Here is an 18594-nt window from a genome sequence, read left to right on the forward strand (position 1 = left end):
CGAAGATTTATGAAGGGGTAAAATGTCCACGTCAGCTGCAGGCTCGTTTGTGACTGACAAATCCGATGCGGGACAGGCAGACACGGTTGCAGCGGTTGCAGGGGAAAATTGGTTGGTTGGGGTTGGGTGTTGGGTTTTTCCTCCTTTGTCTTTTGTCAGTGAGGTGGGCTCTGTGGTCTTCTTCAAAGGAGGTTGATGCCCGCCGAACTGTGAGGCACCAAGATGCACAGTTTGAGGCGATATCAGCCCACTGGCGGTGGTCAATGTGGCAGGCACCAAGAGATTTCTTTAGGCAGTCCTTGTACCTCTTCTTTGGTGCACGTCTATCACGGTGGCCAGTGGAGAGCTCGCCATATAACATGATCTTGGGAAGGCAATGGTCCTCCATTCTGGAAACGTGACCTACCCAGCGCAGTTGGATCTTCAGCAGCGTGGATTCGATGCTGAGGCCTCGAGTACTTCGATGTTGGTGATGAAGTCGCTCCAATGAATGTTGAGGATGGAGCAGAGACATCGCTGATGGAAGCGTTCTAGGAGCCGTAGGTGATGCCGGTAGAGGACTCATGATTCGGAGCCGAACAGGAGTGTGGGTATGACAACGGCTCTGTATACGCTAATCTTTGTGAGGTTTTTCAGTTGGTTGTTTTTCCAAACTCTTTTGTGTAGTCTTCCAAAGGCGCTATTTGCCTTGGCGAGTCTGTTGTCTATCTCGTTGTCGATCCTTGCATCTGATGAAATGGTGCAGCCGAGATAGGTAAATTGGTTGACCGTTTTGAGTTTTGTGTGCCCGATGGAGATGTGGGGGGGCTGGTAGACATGGTGGGGCTGGTAGACATGGTGGGGAGCTGCCTGATGGAGGACCTCAGTTTTCTTCAGGCTGACTTCCAGGCCAAACATTTTGGCAGTTTCCGCAAAACAGGACATCAAGCGCTGAAGAGCTAGCTCTGAATGGGCAACTAAAGCGGCATCGTCTGCAAAGAGTAGTTCACGGACAAGTTGCTCTTGTGTCTTGGTGTGAGCTTGCAGGCGCCTCAGATTGAAGAGACTGCCATCCGTGCGGTACCGGATGTAAACAGCATCTTCATTGTTGAGGTCTTTCATGGATTGGTTCAGCATCATGCTGAAGAAGATTGAAAAGAGGGTTGGAGCGAGAATGCAGCCTTGCTTCACACCATTGTTAATGGAGAAGGGTTCAGAGAGCTCATTGCTGTATCTGACCCGACCTTGTTGGTTTTCGTGCAGTTGAATAACCATGTTGAGGAACTTTTGGGGGCATCCGAGGCCCTCTAATATTTGCCAAAGCCCTTTCCTGCTCACGGTGTCGAAGGCTTTGGTGAGGTCAACAAAGGTGATGTAGAGTCCTTTGTTTTGTTCTCTGCACTTTTCCTGGAGCTGTCTGAGGGCAAAGACCATGTCAGTAGTTCCTCTGTTTGTGCGAAAGCCGCACTGTGATACTGGGAGAACATTCTCGGCGACACTAGGTATTATGTTTAATGCTGTTGAATCTATCCCTGTATTCCAACCAACTCAATGGGAGGTATCCCCTCAAGACCCAGCCCCCTACCCCACACAGGAAGTGATAGAATGGATTTTGAGACAGAACCGATCACAGACAAGTGAAAGTAAGAATATAAACATGGAGATCAACATCTTTTATTAAATTATACCTGCAGTTATATAACCATACCAAGCTGGGAGGAAGTTGATATAAAACGTTTACTGTATATAATGAAACATTTTATTTTTGGCCTAAGGCATATCCATGGCTGACTGCTAATTGGACGGGGTCCTGTTATTTGGGATATGTGGTTCCCTCTAATGATTCATGTACAGAAGCTACACCACTTACCCTGATTGGCCAGATGTAACTGGGTTCAGGACAAAGAGAGGTATTGCTATGGTGGAACAGGTCTTTATGATTCTGTTCCCTTTTTACGGTACAGGAAAGGCATGCAAAGAGCTGATTCGCCACCTCAGCATTGGAGCTATTGGCTAATGACAGGCTAAGGGGCTCCAAGAAGTTGGGGAGGCAGTTTCTCAACTGTCAGTGGAGATGGTTGCTATCCGTACTGTGACGATGCAGAACTGAATGCACCTTGACTTTATTATAGATCAATATGGTTGTACGTAAAGCTCTGACAACATCACTAATTTGGTGAGCCACATGCAAAAATAGATACAGGACTTGCGAGAAATTGGTGCCAAATGCATGATTACATCTACCAATTACATCTACCCCTTTGCACGATGCTTTGGCACTGGGTGAATCCAATGGCTGAAAAAAAAGTTTTTATTATACTCCTAGCTATCTTTATAGATTTACTGTTTTTATAATGCAAAGGATTATGGGGCTTTTGCTGTAGAAGTAAACTATTAAAGAGATAATGTTTTCATAGGAATTGCATTCAAATAATTCACAGTTGCAGAGACTTTGTTATCTACAGGTCATTTCATAGGGATTACATCTACCCCTTTGCACGATGCTTTGGCACTGGGTGGATCCAATGGCTGAAAAAAAAGTTTTTATTATACTCCTAGCTATCTTTATAGATTTACTGTTTTTATAATGCAAAGGATTATGGGGCTTTTGTTGTAGAAGTAAACTATTAAAGAGATAATGTTTTCATAGGGATTGCAGTCAAATAATTCACAGTTGCAGAGACTTTGTTATCTACAGGTCATTTCATGCCAGGCCTCCGCCTGGAGGCTAGCCACAAGCGCGGAGGGAAAACATAAACTTACCTTTCATAGACAACCAGAACGATTCCAGCTGCATGGGGGATTATGGGCAGGGAAGACAGCCATTGCTCTGCGATGTTTTGAGCTGCAGAGAGTGGCCCCGAAGGCCGAAGCAGCCTGGTGAGGCTGTCACAGCCCGCACCAGCCCCCACTGCCCTCCCCGACTGCCCTGATGGCTCCCTCCCACTCCCTTGAGGGGGTCACAGAGGGACAGGGGTAAATGGGGAGATAGGTTGTAGACTGATGGCGTCATCAGCCCACCCCAATAGCCACTTGCAGCGGCTGGGGTAAATGGGGAGGTGGGTCGTAGACTGATGGCGTCATCAGCCCACCCCAACCAGCCACTTGCAGCGGCTGTACATTCAAGTCAGGCAGCAGAACACAGCGCTCCGGCGATTATCCTTCCCCAAGAAGGGTTGGATTCGGCACCTTGGAGTTGGCCACGAAGCGTTCAGAAAGTTAAGTTAAACCTCTACCTTTACAGTCGAGCATTTTCCTTATTTGACAGGGCCTTATGACATGGGAGGACTAGCTGCGGATACATTCCACAGCTGCAGAGATGTTGTTAACTGTGATAGGATGGGAGTGCAAGGCTAAAGATAAGGGTAACAGAAATTCTTTGTTAGTTACACATTAACCGATCAAGGGAACTGCTTCAGACTCTAATTAATGAAGCATGTGTGAAACCATTTCCAATTAGTGAGAACTTGTAAAGCTGCACATAGGCATCTGTCCAAAGGACTATAGAAATTGCACCAGGATACTGGGTACTTTTTGAGTGAAGACTCAGTACAGGGAATGAGTCACTGAACTCTTCCTTATGCTCCCTTATTCCCCCTAATGTTACTACTGTTGAAGAAATAAACTGTTGTATGTTTAAATGGTTCTGCAGGCTCTGCTGTATGTTTTCTTGACAGTGTGGGCTGACTTTCCTATTTGGGATCATCATCCTATGCTTCCAAATAGATACAGCAAAAGGTTTAACACAAATATGAGAGGGAAGATTGGCCTTGGAAAGGAAATACATAATCCATCAGGTGCCTAATTTTCCCCATTAATCTAAGAGAGTACAAGAGTTGACAGATCCAACAACAGAAATGCACCACTTACCAAAAAGGCTTTACAAGTCAACATGGTAATTAAAATAAAGCAAATAAAACAATATTTTTTTTCTCTCTCGAGGGAAAGGAATGAAAACCAATGAAGCAGAATTAAACTCACAAGAAACCTCATGAAGATTTCCATAGGTAGAGGTAATAAGAAAGGTTCAGATATAAAGAATTTAATTGAAAGTATATAGATTTTTTTCTCTGAAGTGAGAGAATGTAAAGATGGAGTCTATGATGACATAATAAGGTAGACCTGGACAACATGGTTCACTGATGGGGTGAGCCGGGGCTAGACATGATAACCACAAACTATTTGGCCCATTTGGTTCGAATAAAAGTCACTACCACAAGTAGATGAGTCAAAAATAACATGCATTGAAAGATGGTTCTGGTAAACATCCAAGCAACCTAAATGAAATTGGGAAAAACAATAAGATGGCAAGAGTCACAAATGTCATCATGGACCTGTTCGTGAAATGACCTAGTTCTGGACTAGAAATAATATTTTATTATTTGATGAACAAGCTGATGATTCAATGAACAATTCCAACTTTTGATCCATTCAGAGTTGGATCTCCATGTAAAAATAACTGAACATGGAGGAAGTGGCGGGGGGGGGGGGGGGGGGTGGAGAAATAAAAGGATTGAAGAACATAAGAGTTTAACAACTAACTGTAAAACATTTGACTAGCATTTGCAAAACCATTAACATGAACTTTGAATAGCCTTGCAAGGTGGTACGATGCCAAGAGATACAATAATGCTCCTTCAGGTGTGAATGTTGGAACTCACACCAAGTGTAAATTCTGAAACCCTTACCAGGGCAGGGCAAGAATAGGTCAAGGATTAAAACAAAGGTATCCTAGTTGGCTGTAAACTAACAATTGTATAAACCCTCACCTTGTGTATCTCAGCTTGACTTTTATTAGGTAAATACAGTACTATTAAACTCAACTTGTACAATATTAAAAAAGGTTGGTACAATGTTTATGAGATTTCAGTCCTTCAAAAGATCTAGACCACAAAGCTGTCCATAGAACCATAGAATGTTGCAGCACAGAATAACAGTCCATTCAACCCCTCCAGTCTGTGCTGACCAATAAAACTAGCGAGTTCCACTGACCTGCTCTTATTCCATAACCCTCCAGACCACTCCTATCCATGTATTTATCCAATTTTTTTAAAATCAAGATTGAATCTGCATTCACTACATCAGATGGCAGCTCATTCCATACTCCTACCACTCTGTAAAAAAACTTTTCCCTAATGTTCCCCTTATACCTCTTCCCTTTTAGCCTAAACTCACCTATTTATCTCCCCAATTTAAGTGGAAACATCGTACTCACATCTACTCTGTTTATACCCCTTATAATCTTATAAACCTCTATCAAGTCTCCCCTTATTCTTCTTCATTCCAAGGAGTATAGTCCTAACCTGTTTAATCTTTCCTGGTAACTCAACTCCTGAAGACGCAGCAACATCTCAGTAAATCTTCTCTGCACTCTTTCAAACTTATTGATATCTTTCCAGCTGCTGGGTGACGAGAACTGCACACAATAATCTAAGTGTGGCCTCACCAATAACTTGAATAACTTCAACATAACATCCAAAATTCTACACTCGATACTTTGATATATAAAGGCTAAGATGCCTAAAGCTTTCTTTACAACCTTGCCCACATGCGACACCACCTTCAGGGAACAATGTATATGTATTCCCAGATCTCTTTGTTCCTCCACACTCCTCAATGGCCAACCATTTTCTGTGTACATCCTACCCTGATTCACTCTTCCAAAGTGCATCACCTAACACTTAGCTACATTAAATTCCAACAGCCATTTACTGGCCCAATTTCCCAGCTGATCCAGATCCCTCTGTAAGCTTTGAAAATCTTCCTCACAGTCCATTATGCCTCTAACTTTGTGTCATCAGCAAACTTGCTGATCCATTCACCACATTATCATCTAGATCCATTTGAACATATTAGCCTTTTTGAATAGGCTAATATACATGGTTTATTCTTTATACCTATAACCTCAAAGAACTTTTCTGTTCTGTCTCGTGCATCTGCCATAATATTAATCGTCTGGTCTTCAGTCCTCAAGACCTGAAGTACAATAATTTCACTCTTACATATCTTTCCTTTAAGTCTCCTTTAAGGTGACTGTTAATACCAATGCTGGTGTTATTCAGTTTTAAAACTACCTAATTTTTATGTTAACATCACTTTATGTAAAAGCTTCATTTCAAATACTTAAATTCTAAAAACCAAAAGGAGGAATTTGCAAACCTACGAAGGAAGAGTGTAGTAAAACTAACACAGTTTTTTTTCCAACAATTAAGAACAAAACAGAATAAATACAAAGTGATCAAAGGAACCTTGATCTAAGTTTTGTAAACTTAGTAACATACAAAAATGAGAGCCATTGCATTTTTAATAGAGCAGTTTGGACATGATTATTCCAAAGTCATTGTTTGCTTTTTATTTACAATTGCAACAATTGTAGGACTATCTCATCCTCACAGAATTAACCTTTGACCTATTTCTAATATAGAGCAGTGTGCATGCCATTTAAAGACCTGATTCAAATCCTTTACTCACCCATATGGCAAGTTTTGCTTTATTTCCATCAACCGCAATTGTTTTCACTTTGAAATCAACACCTGCAACAACATCAAAAATCAATTTCCATACTTTGTACGTATATTCCAAAGTAACCTTTACATTCATTACATCAATCCCAAACTGTTCTAAACATTTTAGAACTTTTCCAGATGGATTGAACTTAATAATCTTGACCTTTGATGAATAATGACAAAAAACAGCCTAGGAAACAGCAGTGCTGATGTCACAGGAATGAAAGAACCAAAAAAAATTTGGGCATGCCAGTGCTCCACCCACCTTCAATCTTGTAACTTTCTTTTTAATGTTAGAAATAAAACAAAAAATTTTCTAATACCATTTAACTTGATGCAGAAATTTGAACTCATTGTAGAATGTCCAGAAGTAGAACATCAGACTTGGTAGTACCAGCAACAGGGATGTGATATAATGAAATGAATCAAGGCAGCTCCAAAGGCCAACATCTATCCAAGTTAAATCAGTATCAGATTTAATTTAAAAAAACTTTAGACAGACAGCACAGTTTTCAGCCCAGGAGTCCCTGCTGCCCAATTTACACCCAATTAACCTACACCCCTGGTACGTTTCAAATGGTGGAAAAAATCTGGAGGCCCAAGGAAACCCGCGCAGATATGGGGAGAACATACTGTTACGAGCCCACAGGACCCCAAAACACAGCAGCAATAGATACTCACCAAGACAAATGGTTTCTTAAACAAAAGTTGCTTTTAATTATCTTTAAACATGAAAACAGGATCAAACTTTATCTTAGCACTATTAACTTAACTAACCTAACTTAAACCCTTCTAATTCTAAGTGCATGTGTCTGTAATGAGTGTGTAAGTTCAGAAAAGTTCTTTGATTCACAGCCCAATCTCACTTCTCATTCCTCCAAGTTTACTGGTTGCAGGCAATTCTTAATACTGTGCACAGAATTTAATATTTATGAAGTTCACCAGGCTTTGGTGCTAGAAAGGTAAATGGTTACCGCTCAGGAAGGTTCTTGTCAGTTTTTATTGTTGAGAGATTCGTTGTTCGCTGGACACCCACAACTGATTTCTTGTAACCAGCCACTTTAGTGTCTTGCCGAAGAAACTTGCCTTATCAGGGTTTTCCAGATGATAACCACAGGTCACCACAGAGTTTCTTTTTGTTTCTCTTATTTCAAGTGAAACGTTAGTTAGCCAGTCCTCTCCTCTTGCATGAACCACAAGAGCTTTGACCAGGCTGAACTAAGCACTCACAACCCATCTTCCAAATGGGGTTTTCCACAAGCTTGCCAGCTTGTCCTGTTCCAGCTGCTGCTGCTGACTGTAGAACTGCAGAACTGAATTCTCTCTCTCTCTCTCTCTCTCTCTCAGAGAAAGCCTGCTTTTACTCTCTCTGCTTGCAAAACTACATGCCCTCTTAGAACAGCAAATTCCACTCCAGACACTCTGTGGCTCCAGCGAGTTCTTTCATCTGTTGCCTTTTTGTAAACAATAATCCATTAGTGAAGTCTCTTGGGAATTCTCCAAAGCTTTTGCAAAGGCTCTTGGAGCTGGCCTATCTAATATGAGCAGAGCTCTAGATTGTAAATAAGATCTGTTTTAAAGTGCTTGTATGTGACTGACACTAAAAAAAACCTGCCCCAATTTATCTCCCAAAAACATATCTATAATCTGTCACAATACAAACTCCTTACAGACAGTGCAGGCTTCGAACCACTGATCACTGATGCTGTAAAGGTGTTGTGCTGACCGCTATGGCAACCATGCCATTTTTATTTGATTTGTGAAATTTTAAACCCATTTATCCAACAGAAAACAGAGCAAGGAAGAGGTCCCTGTAAAGATACTCTTGTAAAGAATGATTTGCTTCTAATTCACCTCTGTGGGTTGTGAGGTAACTGATGAGGTCAACAGTCTGTACAGGAGTCAGCTGATGAACAGCTGAATGGTAGCTTATAAAGTGGTGCACCCTTTCCACTGTTCTTGTAAAGTTTTTTATGTACTCCTAATTCATGAACAAAGCTCTCAGTTCAATCCTAAAAACTGCTTCTACACTTTGAGCAGTCATGGGTCAAGGTTTTCTAGAAGTTAGCTGGAATATTACAATTTTTTTCCAGAGGCTTTGAGAAGATCATTGAATCTTCTTCTCTGTCCATCTGGTATCCATTTCCAATAACTGGATAATGCCCATTTCAGGGATCTATTATTAGACATGTGATTTATGCAGCCTGGCCCAACATTGCTGAGTGTAATTAAGGCTTCGGTGCTGGGGATGTGGGTATGAAGGAGCATGATCTACTGCTTCACCTATCCTTCCAGTGGATCTGAGAATTTGATAATACAGCATTGGTAACCCTGTAATATTCTGAAATACCAGCTATTAGTAGTTCAAATCATAGATGTATACAAGACAGCAGGGATCAATGCTGCTAGATCGACTACCAGTTTCATGCAGGTAAAATGTCTGCTGAAAGCAATGCAAATTTCATCAGTGATGACACTTGCTGTGAGACAATTCTTAAGATGTGAGAAGTGTCTTTTTCTGGAACTCCACATAAACCTTTATTTTTGACAATTGAAAAAGAGCAGCTACTCAGCCAAGTCTAAACTTCATCATTCATTTTTAACCAATTTTCTAAGGAAAATAAATCTTTCAGTTTTCTCTAACAGGACCGCTTTTCATTTTGTATATCATAATTAAGTATCCTCCCAGTACGAAAATCAATCCAAGACTATAGTAACACTTCAATGGTGAATCTGCAGAGGTCTTACTACATCCAGTGCTCCCGTTGTGGCCTCCTCTACATCAGAGAGACTGGACATAGACTAGGAAATCATTTCTCTGAGCAACTTTACTCTGCATCAATGGTGGCAATCTCCCAATGACCAACCATATATAGTATCTGTCCATGGCCTCAGGCACAGCCAAGCCAAGGCCACCAGTAAATTGGAGGAGCAACACCTAATATTCCATCTGGGCATTCTCCATCCAGGTGGTATTAACATCGAGTTCTCCAGTCTCCCTCTTTTCCCCATCTCTCTTGTGATGTTTCTTTTATTGTAATAAAGAAACTTGGGTTATTTTGTATTAATTATATTTTATTAACAACTCATGACCCTATGCGACATCCATTTCGCATCTAATCAGTCTCAACTTCCTCTAGAGGATCACCACACCTGTCTCCTTCCCTCTCCTTTTAGAGAGCTATCCCCTCCCCAACACCTCAGCTTTTTCTTGTGCCCTCTCACCCATATGCACCCATTACCTCTTGCCAGTGTCCCTGTGCTCCTCCACTTGCGCCTCCCCCCCACCATTTCATTAAAGTGTCTGCCTAATTTTTTCTCAAACCTTGATGAAGGGCTCAGGCCCGAAACTTTGGTTATGAATCTATCCTTGCTATGTAAAGAATGCTGTATGACTTGCTTTTTGAAGTTGTGTAGAGTAGTTTCTGTTGCAATACTACTCAGGTACCACTGACCAACTCTTCCTCTGCTACATCAACAACTGCATTGATGCTACCTCCTGTACCAGTGCAGAATTTATTTTATTAACCTCTTTGCCAACTTCCACCCAGCCCTTAAATTTACCTGGGCTGCTTCTGACACCCCATTCTCCTTTCTTAACCTCACTGAAGACATCTCGGGGAACAAACTATCCATACACATATAGTATAGACCCATTGACTCTCACAACTACCTGAATTATACCTCTTTCCATCATCTCCTGGAAGGACATTATCCCTTTTTCACAATTCCTCTGTCTCCTTTCTGATGTCCTGATATCCACTCCAGACATCAGAAAAGTCCATTTCCTTTAATAAACATGGATTCTTCCTAAACTGCAACCATATCTCCATTTCTCGTACATCTGCCCTCACCCATTTCTCCCCAAGCAGAACGAGGATGGAATCCATCTGGTCCTCATTTTCCAAATCACTAGTCTCTGCATCCAATACTTCTTGTGATCCCACTCCCAGCCACAACTTACTCTTTCCACCCCATTGCTCTTTGCAGGTTGTGTTGCCAAAACCCCCTAATCCACTGTTCCCTCCCTACGTTCCTGCTGTAATTGTAGAGTGGAAAATTGCCTATTCCTTCACCTTTATTTAGGGCCACAAACAGACATTTTAGGTGAGACAGAGCTTTATATGAACCTTGTCCAACCTAATCTACAGCATTTGATATACTCATCGTGGCCACCTCTGTGATGGAGAGACCAAACGCAGAATGGTGACTGAAATGTTTGTGGCTCTTCCTGAATCAACCATTTTAACTCTCCCATCCATTCCCACAACAATGTCTATGCTTGGCTTCATCCACTGTGAGGGCAAGTTATCTTTAATCTGATGGCATGAGAATTGATTTTTCTAATTTTAGGTAACCCCATTCCCATCCAGTTCCACTCTCCTCTTCCTACTCCCATACTTTACCCCAATCTTTCTTTCCCCATTTCTTTATAGTCTCTCTCTCTCTTTTTCTCTATGCCTGTCACACCTTCTGTCCTATACTCTTATCACCTCTTTCCCATCCCCCAGCTTCTTTCCCTCTTTATAAATGTATCATTCCTTTCCCTTTTGTCTTGCTAGAGAGTCCAGACTCGATACGTTGATTGATCATGGATTCTGTCTGAATGCCGAAATCCCACAGCAATTCCTTTTTTGTTCAAAACAATGACGGCTTTTCTCCCTCCATAGACCATGCTCTTTTCTCACTGCTACCATCAGGTAGGGGGTAGAGGAGCCTGAAGACATCAACTCAATGTTACAAAAACAGCTTCTTCCCCTCCACCATCAGAATTTTGAACAATGAACCAATGGACAGTACCTCACTTTTTCTCTTTTTCACACTAATTATTAATTTTTGTTTAATCTTGCATTTACGGAATTGTAATTTATAGTGATTTTGCACCTATAGTGCACAACACTGCTGCCACAAAACACCAAATTTTGTGACACGTTCAGGATAATAAACCAAATTCTGATTCTTCAACTGCTGAGATTTTCTAGCATTTTTTGTTTTTATTTCAGATTTCCAGCATCTGCTGTTTTTTTTGTCCATCTTCAGCATAAACGAGGCCTGGTTAGTTGTCGATGTATTTCAAAAAGAAACGTTTTAGTTAAAATTGCTCCAGTAACATCAGTTGGTCCTTTTTTTAAATTTTAAAAGTCACAGGATTCAACTACTGTTTTAATTTTCTGTGTTCAGACACTTGGGGACAGTACCATGAAATAAAACATTTTCATGGATATTTTTTAAAACCTATTGGCAACATTAAGCATTCCTAGATAAACAGATTAAAAAAAACTACTCTGCAAAAAACATATGAACCACACTAGAGCTATTCAACATGCACTACTGTAATTTTTTTGCTTACCATTTCAACAAATGTTATGGCTTAAATAAGATTGACAGTTCGTCTTTTTCTGCCAAAATTTCGTTTAAGATACTCTGCACTCACGCATACTCAGAAATGAGATGAGACTACAGTCTATTTTCACTTGCATCTCCTGCAGCCAGCCATAAATTAATTCCTTCAGTTCGGTCAAGAACTAATTCACATTCCAGATGTGAAAGAATATAACTGGCTTTGGACCAATTGCGCTCAAGGGTTTGTTCCTTCATTTATCAGCTGCTGTACAAGATATTTCAACAACAAATGTTCAAAATTGATCAGCATAAGTTTTCTCTTACTGCACCATGCACACAAGATTTACATAGAGAGCCTCACCAAACAATGGGGATGAATGTTCAAAAAAAAGGAGGCAGAAAAAATGTACATCAAGTGGGAGTTGCTGGAAATATAGGAAGTAAGCACAGGTGAACTGTGGATGCTGAAAGCCAAGGGTTATACATCAGTAAGTAATGAGCAACTGAATTATAGTATCATCATCCATACATGCTCCGTTATTAATGGCAGTATAAAACGCCATGGATAGGGAAGGTAAAATGTTGGACAATACACAAAAGACCAAGTGATGAATTGAAAGGAAGTTGCTGCGAAGCGAAGCAAACCCATGGAACTAATTTTGAGTTCAAACTAATATTTCTAAGGACAGAGATCCAAAAGATCAGAAGAAATGAATATTTTTTTAAAACTCATCCTTAGGACATAAGCAATAAAAAACATCTTGGTGATGGATTTGTTCTTGATGTAATTTAACTCCTATTGCATTGGTTAAGGGCAGAATATTGGAAGATTTTGAACCAATAAGAGAGCAATTAGGAGAGAGCAGTTTGGGAAGCAGTGGTGTATAGTTGAAATAAAACTTACAAATCATTGAAAATTTCAAGCCCTATTCAATACAGCAAATGATGGGCATGTTATTTTTACATTTTATTAATGACAATTAGGTAACATGTGAAAGCCTAGTGGTTGCTAAATCATTTTTATTTGCTAAGAGGCAGTGATGGTGGTGGTCTTGCAGGTCTTAAGATGAGTTATTCCACAGCACTGTTTTACAGGGAGCTCCAAGCATCAATGAATGATGGGCAAAAGACTTCAAAAATCTGAATGGTATATTTTTTGGAGGCCATCCTGCAAATGTGTTAGTGCAACACTGTTACAATGCCAGCAATTGGGACAGGGGTTCGAATCCTACGCTGACTGTGAGGAGTTTGTACATACTCCCCATGCCTCTGTGGGTTTTCTCCAGGGGCTCTGGTTTCTTTCCACCCTTCAAAATGCACCAGGGGTTGTAGGTTAATTGGGTGTAATTTGGTGGCATGGGCTCGTGGGCCAAAAGGGCCTGTTGCCATGCTGTATGTCTAAATTAATGACAGAATCTTTTATTGAACATGATGTTTACTGGTGCTTATGTGGGTCATATATTAATGACCATATCTACTGAAGCATATCACTCTAGTTTTGCTAACTGTACATAACTGAAAATAGAGGAGATGCTGGTATAGGCAGTAGGGCCAGTAACTAATGTGATTTATGGTAATTGGCAACATAACCATTATAGCCAGACAATCAATTTTAACACAATACTTTCAGGAGGGATGGAAGTAAATTCCACAGTGACTTTCTAAAAGAAAACAGATAAAGTTGAAAATGAAAAGGCAAAAATATGGGATTAATTGGAAAACTTTCAAACAGCTGACACTGGCAACAATGTGACAAGTGGCTTCTTTCAAATTTCCATGATAAAGATCAAAAGAGTTTTCAGTAGGTGCTGGTCTATTTGCCAAAAACTGATAAATTCAATAAAATATTCCACTGTAGCTAGTGAAATTCAAAGGAAATCTGGTTCAGTTGAAGAATGCAGATGCTGTGATTGTAGTAAAAACACAAATGTTGGAGGAGCTCAGCAGGTCTCCTAGCATCCATAGGAGGTAACGATATATAACCATTTCAGGCCTTACCCCTTCCTCAATCGTTTGCAGACTTTCATGTTTCCTTCCAATCAGCTGTTCCACTCCAAAATCTCATCAAGGGATGCCTACTCTAAAGAAGTTCTACTCCTCTCAATGGGTGTTCTGTGACAGCCTCTCCCACTGCTTCCCCTCTGCAATCGTGCTGGTCTCAAGCTCCAAGACACAGCTTGAAGGGCTCAGGCCCGAAAGTCAGTTGTACATCTTTACCTCCTATAAATTCTACAAGACCCATTGAGTTCCTCCAGTATTTCTGTGTTTTTACTTTATCAGTTAAAAAATAGAATTTATTTTCAACTCAGGCATTATTTGGAATTTTATTCTGTACCCAACCTTATTTATCATAAAGTTCGCTGACGACACAACCGTGGTGGATCTAATCAGTAAGAACGACGAGTCAGCATACAGAGATGAAGTGTGGTTGCTAATGGACTGGTACACAGCCAACAACGTGTAGCTGAACGTTAAAAAAAAGATGGTTGTTGACTTCAAGAGGGGGGAAATCACACTCCATTGACAGCTCCATCGTGGAGGTCGTCAAGAATATCGAGTGCCATGGAGTGCACTTAGCAGAGAACCTCACATGGTCCTTAATATAAGCTCCATAGTCAAGAAAGCCCAGCAGTGCCTCTACTTCCTGTGAAGGCTGAGGAAAGTTCATCTCCCACCCTCCATCCTCACTACATTCTACAGAGAGCATTCTGTGTACTGCATCATTGCCTGGTTTGGAAGCTGTACCTTTCGGACCACGAGACACTGCAGAGGATAGTGAAATCAGTGAAAAAGATCATTGGGGGCTCTCTTGCTACAATGTTACAACACTTGATGCAGGCAAAAGGCAATAAACATTGTGAAGGACTCCACACACCCCTCAAGAAAACTGTTCTCCCTTCTGCAGCAATCTGGCCCTTGCGTCCAGATTGGGTAAGAGCTTTTTCCCCCAAGCCATCAGTCTCCTGAATTCCAAGAACATTTGGGGATTGGGTACCAAGAACTGTTAATGTACAAGTCTTAATATTTTAAATGTTTTGAACTTCTAACCTATATTTATGTAAATATACTCCATGGTGTTGGAGAAACCCTATCTCATCTTTACCATGTGAACAAAGTATGAACGACAGATAAAGGTGACATGACCTGACTTTACAACTAGTCTAATGCAAAATGCCAAATGTGAAGGTGTCCTATTTCTACAATGTCATTTATACTAGATTGGCAAAGAATGGGAAAAACTGGGAAATTATATATCAACGTTCCTCAATTTTCAGACACAGGCATCTTAATTACCAAGATGAAAAGCACAAAACTGCAAATACTGGAATCTTGAGCAAACAATGAACTGCTGGAGGAACTCAGCAAGTCATGCAGCATCCATGAATCTAAATGGTCATTCAACGTTTTGAGTTGGGACCCTTCATCAAGACTAAAGTAGAAAGGGGAATAGTTAAAGAGTAAAACAGTAGAACCAGATAGAGGTAGACGCCATCTAAGATGAGAAAAAAAAGTTCATACCCAGGAGGAATATGATCCATTTTTCCTCAAGTTTACACTTGGCCTAGGAAGAAGATCTAAACATAAAGATAATAAATGAAATTTGGAAAAAGCTATGCTCCGAAACTATGAGAAAAATAATAAATACGAGGTTACGCATGATACAATATAATTGGTTACACAGGCTACATATCACGCCCCAAAAGTTAAATAAATGGGATCCAACAGTATCAGATATATGTTTTCGCTGTAAGAAGGAAACGGGAACAACTGTACATGCAATTTGGGAATGTGAGAAAGTGGAAAAGTATTGGGAAGATCTAAATCAGGTATTAAATAAAATCACAAAAAGCAACATACTAAAAAATCCAGAGATCTTTCTTCTAAGTAATACAAGAAGTAAAGAATTAGGCCTCAAACTGGATGAAGCAGAGGAGTCACGTGATGGAGTAGTGGACGGTAGGAGAATACCAACCCTCTCCAGAAAATAAGGAAAAAAGTAAAGAAAAAGCAAAGCCCCAGACACACAAACCACAACAAATAAAAAATAAAGGTGTGGAGGAAATGGCACCAAAGAAAGAAAACCCAAAAACAACGGGAAGAAAAGAAGGAAAGACGCCGGAAGAGAAAGGTGAAGGCCTTACCTGTACGAAGAAGCAGGGACCCGCCGGGAAAGAGGAGCCCACTCTCTGAGATCAGTGGAAACCCCGCAGAGTCGCGACCCACTGAACGCAGGACTACAAAGATGGCTCACAGAGCCAGAGTTGCGCAACCGCGCATGCGAGATGCGCACGACACAGACAACACCAACGGGAGGGGGACCAGCTGTGGAGTGGAACTCCACAACTTGAACAGCTGAGAAAGATCCGACAGCAGGGCTCCCAGCGGGAAGATATAGAAAATAACAGGAACGGGAGGGAGGAGAATGAAGAAAGGAAATCAGAGACACAGCAGATGACCAGCCCAGAAGAAGAGGACCAACATCAAGAAATCATTAAAAAAATACTCAGCAAACTGAGACAAACAGCCCAACAACAAAGTCAGAAGAGACACAGTTACAAGGAAGAGAGGTAGAGGACACAGGCCCTGGAGTGGACACAGGGGAAGAGGAGGGAGAACATCAAGCTCTGCACAGAGAAATGGAAGATGAAGGGAATGGACAGTAAATGGATAAAAAAAATTTCAAGAATACATGAAAGCATTAAAAGAATGGCTTACAGGAGAATTTAGTGAAATAAAAAGAAGAAAAAAAGATACAGAAGAAAAAGTGAGTAGATGAGAGCTGGTCATTACAGAAATAGGGAAAAGAGTGGACAAGGTGGAAGAACGAGAAACAGCCGTAGAAAAGGAAGTGGACGACTTAAAAAGAAAATTGGAAGAAACTGATAAAAAAGTTAAAGAAACACAGGAGTCGTTAGCTCAGAAGATGGATATAATGGAAAACTATAATAGGAGAAACAATATAAAGATAGTGGGCCTTAAGGAAGATGAAGAAGGCAAAGATATGAAAGAATTCATAAAAGAATCGATCCCCAGAGTCCTAGGAATGCCAGAAATACAGGAAGGAATGTAGATAGAAAGGGGACACAGAGCATTAGTCCCAAAACCACAGCCACAACAAAAACCAAGATCCATTCTAGTAAAATTTATTGGAGAAGGCAATGAAAAAAAAGAGAGAAGACAAAAAGCCACTGGAATACAAAGGTCAAAAAAAAATTTTTGTATCCAGACACAAGTTTTGAGCTCCTGATGAAGAGAAAGGAGTTTAACGCAGCAAAATCAATCCTATGGAAGAAAGGCTATAAATTTATGTTAAGATATCCAGCGGTGCTTAAAATAGTTATTCTGGGGCAGCAAAGCAGACTGTTCTAGGATCCGGAGGAAGCACGAGAATTTGCAGAACGCCAGCAAAACAGACAAAGAGATGAAGAGATGTAACAAGAACAAGAATGACGACAAACTTCATATAAAGAAGAAAAATAACGTATAAGTAAGAACTAAGAAGGGGAAGAAAAGGGAAGAAAGGAAGTAAGGGGGAATTAAGAGGGTGAGCTTTGTTATATGTGAAGATAAAAGTCTTTTCTGGGGGGGCTGGGTGGGAGAGAATAACGATCACTGCAAAATCAGTTGACGCTTGTGAGCGGGTTCAAAATCCGTATGGAGGGGGGAGTTGTGGTTGCCTGGCAAGGGACAAGGGGCAACTCAGAAAGGGGGGGGGAAATTTGGGGTTAAGGGAATTTTAGATGTGGGAATAGTGCAAATATTTTATGTTTTAGAAGTTTTGTCTTAGAGTGTTTTCAAAAAAAGAAAACATAAATGGATATGGGGGAAAGGTGGTGATGAGGAAGCGAAAATGAGAGGTAAACAAAGTATGAAATGGCCATGTTGAACTATATGACTATAAATATTAATGGAATACATAACCAAATCAAAGAGGCTGTTAAATTTACTGAAGAAAGAAAAAAATTGATATAGCATTCGTGCAGGAAACACATCTAACGGAAGTGGAACACAAGAAATTAAGGAGAGACTGGGTAGGGCACGTAACGGCAGCATCATATAATTCAAAAGCCAGAGGAGTAGCTATATTAAACAATAAAAATGAACCAATCAAAATAGAGGAGGAAATAATAGATCCAGCAGGGAGGTATGTAATGATAAAGTTTCAGATATATTCAGAATTTTGGAATTTGCTCAATGTATATGCACCTAATGAAGAGGATCAAAAATTTATGCAAGATATCTTTTTGAAGATTGCAGATACGCAGGGGAATATACTGATAGGAGTATATTTAACCTTAATTTGGACTCAAAGATGGACAAAACTGGAAAAAAGACTAGCAGAAAGAACAAAGTAACCAAATTTATGGTTAAATCAATGCACGAAATGCAACGTTTGGATATATGGAGGAGACAACACCCAAAGGAGAAGGAATACTCATATTATTCGGGTAGACATGAAACATACTCAAGGATAGACCTGTTCCTGTTGCCAGCCCACATCCAAGGGAGAGTTAGAAAGATGGAATGTAAAACTAGATTGTTATCGGATCACTGACCCCTGTTATTAGCAATAGAGCTGGAGGACATCCCACCGAGAACATATAGATGGAGATTAAACTCCATGCTACATAAAAGAGAGGATTTTAGAGAATTCATTGAGCGACAAATTAAAATGTACTTTGAAATAAATACAGAATCAGTGAAAGATAAATGTATACTATGGGATGCAATGAAAGCGTTCATCAGAAGGCAGATAATAAGTTAT

The 18594-nt window shown here is 40.4% G+C and overlaps 1 protein-coding gene across 1 annotated transcript in view; it reads right to left on the reverse strand.

The window, feature by feature from the left end:
* Nucleotides 1–18594, reverse strand: part of rab18a (RAB18A, member RAS oncogene family) — a 107018-nt gene that overhangs the window by 68546 nt on the left and 19878 nt on the right. The window contains exon 3 of the mRNA XM_069914541.1: nt 6451–6512. Coding sequence (XP_069770642.1) covers nt 6451–6512 — 62 coding nt within the window. The remainder of the gene's footprint in view (nt 1–6450; nt 6513–18594) is intronic.

Source organism: Narcine bancroftii, chromosome 1 (genome assembly GCF_036971445.1).
Source record: "Narcine bancroftii isolate sNarBan1 chromosome 1, sNarBan1.hap1, whole genome shotgun sequence".
NCBI lineage: Eukaryota > Metazoa > Chordata > Chondrichthyes > Torpediniformes > Narcinidae > Narcine > Narcine bancroftii.